The sequence below is a fragment of the Colobus angolensis genome, unplaced genomic scaffold, assembly GCF_000951035.1.
Source record: "Colobus angolensis palliatus isolate OR3802 unplaced genomic scaffold, Cang.pa_1.0 Scaffold314, whole genome shotgun sequence".
Lineage (NCBI taxonomy): Eukaryota > Metazoa > Chordata > Mammalia > Primates > Cercopithecidae > Colobus > Colobus angolensis.
In genome coordinates this window covers 8,396-14,399 of record NW_012116422.1, presented here as the reverse complement: position 1 = coordinate 14,399, position 6,004 = coordinate 8,396, and the positions used below count along the sequence as shown (strand labels likewise).

Below are 6,004 nucleotides of genomic sequence, written 5' to 3'. Positions count from 1 at the left end.
CCTCACCGCTGGGCCTGGGCGCGTATCGGAGCGCACTGGGGCCCCCACGTGGAAGCCCGCCGACTCCTTGGCTGCCTCGGGCCTCGCCTATATCAGGAATCTCGAAATCTCGCCAGCGCTCTGCCTGACAGAGAGAAACCCGATCGCGCCCTGACTCATGCCCAATCTCCGCGATCTCCCGCGCACAGCCGGCCTGCCAGGGCCGGCAGTTCCTGGGCGTTGCTCGGCACGGCATTGTGCTAGAGGGCCCAGGGGTGCGGGGAGGTGCGCGGACCGGCTGGGCCTGCCGGCTTCCTCCGCGGGGTGCGGTTTGCCACCTCACCGCTACCCCATCCCTATCTCTACCCCCAGGCGTACCCTGGGCTGGCAAGGCGATCTCCTGAGATAAGAAGTGGGCCCGCGTCTGGGATTTGCTTTCGGTTGACCTCTCCCGCTGAACATGTTGGACCTACAAACAGCTGAATGATTCCTTTTATATTCAACAGGAAGTAATTTTAAGCCAAGAGACTGAGACGGCAGTTTTTGTTGACTTCTTGTAGGTGAAATCCCAGTTGATGTGACTTTGAGATATCTTGTGTAAATTATTTAGTGGACAGTTGTATTTTTGGGATTGGATCTCAGATAAAGCTGGGCAGATTGGGTGATTTAGATAGAACAATTTTGTAAACAGTTTTGTTAAATTTAGGAAATATGAAATATAAGAAAAACATTTATTCTACTAGTGTCGTTTAGTTAGATTCAAAACGTTATCAAAGATTTAATTAGGTTCCTCCAGGCGAATTTTTAAAAACATACTTTGTCTCTACTCAGGGGTAATTCTTTGGTTTTAGAAAAAATATTTCTTTTTAAAGTTTGCAGTTACCTTTGAGAAATGGTTGTTGAAAAATTTACATTTGAACCACCGAAGTCCCACTGTGTAACAGCAGGGAGCAGTCTAAGTGAATCAGCATTTTGTAGGGAGCACCCAGTAGAATTACTCCTGAGACAAATAAGTGTGGATGGGTTTTATTAAAACAGTTTTCACTTCAGCAGTGAGCAAGAGATACAAAAATATTAATGTCATGTGTGTATTTACAGACACTGTGTTAAATAATTAGTCTAAATGCTGAAGAGTATGTATCATATATGTACTCTTCAGTTTTACACAAAAGGATAGGTATATTTCTTAAATAGTTGAGTAAAGTAAGAATAGATATTAATCAAATAGCAAATACGTAGTTAAAAAACTGATTGCTATCATAAAGAAAACACACACACACACACACACACACACACACAGGAAATTGCACAACTAGGACTCTGACCTGGGAGTAATGGGGCGGGGAGGGGAATCAGGTTTTTTTCTGTTTTTTTCTTTTTTCTTCCAGAAATCATATATTTCTGGGAATGGAATGGCGGGATGATTAGCAGTTCAAGTTAGACAGAAGTTGGGGTTTGGAGGGGGAGAGGATCATTGAAAAAGCTTTGAGGGCGGAGAGCTCAGAAGGACAGTTCCATGTGAAGAGTTACAGGAGATCTGGAGAGGCAGACAAGGATTAGCATGGCCAATTTCTATGCATTCATTGGCTCCCAGTTTAAATGTCACTGCCTCAGAGTTGTTGTCCCTAAACAATCTAAATCAGGCTTTTCCTGTAATAATCATTCATATTATCCTTTACTTTGTAACGTGTATGACCTTTGGTGATTATACCTTTATTTAAAGTTGGTCTTCCCATAAGACTTCCATGGAGTCTGGGTGCAGTTTGGGAAGCCAAGGCAGATGGATCACCTGAAGTCAGGAGTTTGAGACCAGCCTGGATAACATAGTGAAACCCCGTCTGTACAAAAACACAAAAATTAGCTGGGCATGATGGCACATGCCTGTAATCCCAGCTACTTGGGAGGCTGAGGCAAGAGAATCCCTTGAACCCAGGAGGCGGAGGTTGCAGTAAGCTGAGATCTTGCCATTGCACTCCAGCCTGGGTGACAGAGTGAGACTCCATCTCAAAAATAAAAAAGACTTCCATGGAAAGGATCATGCACGGCACCATTCGTAATGTATACACTTCTGTTTTCTTAGCATCTAGTGCCCCCCATGTAGTTACTGTTCAGTAAATATTTGTTGAAATAAGTTTTATCCTACCAATATACTAAAAGTTTTATTTCTTTCTTTCTTTCCCTTTTCCCTAGTGCCTTGCTTTCCACGACATTTCCCCTCAAGCACCAACACATTTTCTGGTGATACCCAAGAAACATATATCCCAGATTTCTGCAGCAGAAGATGATGATGAAAGTGTAAGTAAATTTCTAACATGATTTATTTTCTTGCTTTTTAAATTGGGAGATTAATTTTGTCCCTAAAGTGCTGTCACATTTTCATCTTCCTAAGGTCATTACTGAGGAAAAACCATAAAAACCATTAAGACTTCAATTGCCCAGCTGTTTTCCAAAGTTGCTGCATCATTTTGTATCCCACCAGCAATGAATGAGCATTCCATCTTCTCCATATCGTTATCAACACTTGCTATTATCTTTTTTTTTTTTTGAAATGGAGTCTTGCTCTGTCACCCAGGCTGGAGTGCAGTGGTGCCCCCGATCTCGGCTCACTGCAAACTCCGCCTCCTGGGTTCACACCATTCTTCTGTCTCAGCCTCCCGAGTAGCTGGGACTACAGGTGCCCGCCACCACGCCTCGCTGATTTTTTGTATTTTTAGTAGAGATGGAGTTTCACTCTGTTAGTCAGGATGCTCTTGATCTCCTGACCTTGTGATTCACCCTCCTCTGCCTCCCAAAGTGCTGGGATTACAGGCGTGAGCCACCGCACCTGGCCTATTGTATTCTTAAAGTAAGCTAGAGAAAAGGTTATTAAGAAAATCATAAGGAAGAGAAAATATATTTACTATTCATTAAGTGGAGTGAATCATAAAGGTCTTCATCCTTATCATCTTCATGTTGAGTAGGCTGAGGAAGAGGAGGGGTTGGTCTAGCTATAGCTGTCTCAGGGGTGGCAGAGGCAGAAGAAAATTTGCCTATGGGTAGATCCGCACAGGTCAAACCCATGTTGTGCAAGGGTCAGTTGTATTTACTTGGGGATACTTTTTAAAGTGAGACATTATTCCTGAAACTTAGAAACTTCAGGACATTAATTTTTAATTCAATATATTTGTACAAATCACAGAGTTCAAAGATTAGAGCGAGTACTTAATGGTAAAATACCATCTTATATGCAATAACATTAAAACCTCAGAATACATTCTTTTTTTTTTTGAGACGGAGTTTTGCTCTTGTTGCCCAGGCTGGAGTACAGTGGCACCATCTCAGCTCACTACAACCTCTGCCTCCTGAGTAGCTGGGATTACAGGCATGTGCCATCACGCCTGGCTAATTTTGTATTTTTAGTAGAGATGGGGTTTCTCCATGTTGGTCAGGCTAGTCTCGAACTCCCAGCCTCAGGTGACCTGCCCACCTCGGCCTCCCAAAGTGCTGGGATTACAGGTGTGAGCCACCGTGCCCGGCCCCAGAATACAAATTTTTACCATTTAGTATAATTAGACAGTCATGGCATTTTAAGGTCAGAGCTTCTTACTCCAATGCAGCTCTTTTCTATCAGGATAATAAAATGTGAATTTTTACTCAGTTAACATTCTAAATTGGTGTTTTGAGGTCAGCTTTCTTACTTAGGAGACAGTTGTTTGCCAGGAAACATTTACTGAACCAGTTTTAAAACTGCTAATTAATGATTACATTTTGTGACCAGCCTAGGCACCTGCTGTACAAAATTTGATATAGATGCTCATCAACTTCAGGTGGGGTTACATGCTGAGAACCCATCATAAGCTGAAAATATTGTACGTCTGTCGAAAATGCACGCAATACCGAACTTACCGAACCTAACTTACTGAACCTAACTTACTGAACATGATAGCCTAGCCTAGTCCAGCTGAAGCTTGCTCAGAACATTTGACATTAACCTGCAGCTGGGCAAAATCATCTAATACAGAGCCTGTTCTGGAACAGAGTTGAATATCTCATGTAAGAGTATTTTACTGCATATCACCAGTCTGGAAAAGGATCAGAATTTGAAGTATGGGTTCTCCTGAATGCATATCGCTTCCACACCATTGTAAAGTTGAAAAATCATAATTTCCCCAACTTACAATTTTTGTCCATTGTCCACCTGTACAATGGACCTTACTGCATGAGTAAGGTAAGCGGAGTCCACTGTCCTGGGCCTTACTAAGGTAATGAGAATAGAAATGTAAGACTCTCTCCCTTCGCTCTTTTCTTGCCATAGGAATTAAATGAGTTCCCTTTCCTGAGAGCTTTTTAGAATGTTGAAGTTAACCCTCTCAACCTTTTTCTCTCACAATGGGAAAGCATAAGCAGTGAAATGGAAGTTAAAGTTCTTTTCTCTCGCCAACCTTCTCCCCTTTAACTTTTATTAGGGAAGAAAACTGGCAACACACAAGTGGACTCCTTGTGTCAATAGAGACAAATTGACTGTAGATAGAACCAAAAAACAAACAGGATGACAGAGTGAGACTAGGTATTTGCCACAGGATCCTACAAGTCCGCAGACAATGCAGTAGATCTGGTAGTGTTCACAGGAAAATCCATAATGGTCATAAGGAAGTCATAAAGAAAGCAAGATGTCTTGCTTTATTAAGAAAACGTAAACACCACTTGGAATATAATTAAAATTTTTTTTTGGTTTGGCATAGTGCCTTGTGCCTGTAATCCCAGTACTTCAGAGGTTAAGGTGGGCGGATTGCCTGAGCGCAGGAGTTCAAGACCAGCCTGGGCAACCTGGAGAAGCCCCGTCTCAACAAAAAAATACAAAAATTAGCCAGGTGTGGTGGCGTGTGCCTGTAGTCCCAGCTCCTTGGGTGGGTGAGGCAGGAGGATCACTTCAACCTGGGAGGTCAAGGCTGCAGCGAGCCGAGATCATGCCACTGCACTCCAGCCTGAGTGACAGAACAAGACCCCGTCTCTTAAAAAAAAAAAGTTTAATTGAACAGCAGATTTTATTTCTGATTTGTTTCTCGAAATTAGTAATGATAAATACCTAATCTTAATGGGTCTCCAGTTGTAGATTATGCTCTGTTGGCATTAAGAGTTTCCAAATATTTGCTCAAAGGGGTGTGTTTCAATGAGAGTTTTAAGATTTGATATTTCAGCTTGACAGTTTGTTATTTAATGTCAAGAAGTAATAAATTGCCTGTGCCTAAGAAACTTTTTTTTCCTTTTCCAGCTTCTTGGACACTTAATGATTGTTGGCAAGAAATGTGCTGCTAATCTGGGCCTGAATAAGGGTTATCGAATGGTGGTGAATGAAGGTTCAGATGGTGGACAGTCTGTCTATCACGTTCATCTCCATGTTCTTGGAGGTCGGCAGATGCATTGGCCTCCTGGTTAAGCATGTTTTGGGGATAATTTTCTCTTCTCTAGGCAATGATTAAGTTAGGCAAGTTCCAGTATGTTAAGTAACACACTTATTTTTGCCTGTGTATGGAGAGATTCAAGAAATAATTTTAAAACCGCATACATAATAAAAGACATTGTTGCATGGCTTATAGTCTCTCTGAATGTTGCATTTGATTTGTTATTTTAAAAATATATTTGTTGGAATATGTGAAGGTGGGTTTATAATTTTGGAGGTTTCTTGCTTTTTCTTCCCAAGGAGGACTTAACATATGAACATTGCATTGTTTTAATGGTGTTACTAGTCTTTGAAGACAAATAATGAGAGTTTATAAATTTAGCTTTAACTTTGAAATATCTTTCCAGGTTAAAATAGATCCAAATTAGATTTTTAAGCTAATTCTCACGTTTTCTAAGAACATAGCAAATTGACGATTTTGGTTTTAGAAACAATGCTTTTCATGCCTGTAAATCCCAGCACTTTGGGAGGCTGAGGCGGGTGGATCACGAGGTCAGGAGATCGAGACCGTCTTGGCTAACATGGTGAAACCCTGTTTATACTACAAATGTAAAAAATTAGCCGGGTGTGGTGGCGGCACCTGTA

The 6,004-nt window shown here is 41.6% G+C and overlaps 2 protein-coding genes across 2 annotated transcripts in view; one reads left to right on the top strand and one right to left on the bottom strand.

Annotated features, from left to right (window-relative positions):
• LYRM7 (LYR motif containing 7) overlaps nt 1-435 on the bottom strand; it is a 35,040-nt gene extending 34,605 nt beyond the window's left edge. The window contains exon 1 of the mRNA XM_011951033.1: nt 426-435. The gene's annotated coding sequence lies outside the window, so the exon portion shown is untranslated. The remainder of the gene's footprint in view (nt 1-425) is intronic.
• Nucleotides 1-5,557, top strand: part of HINT1 (histidine triad nucleotide binding protein 1) — a 6,248-nt gene extending 691 nt beyond the window's left edge. Inside the window, exons 2-3 of the mRNA XM_011951034.1 lie at nt 2,170-2,274; nt 5,231-5,557. Coding sequence (XP_011806424.1) covers nt 2,170-2,274; nt 5,231-5,395 — 270 coding nt within the window. The 3' untranslated portion in view covers nt 5,396-5,557. The remainder of the gene's footprint in view (nt 1-2,169; nt 2,275-5,230) is intronic.
• The last annotated feature ends 447 nt before the right edge of the window (nt 5,558-6,004 follow it).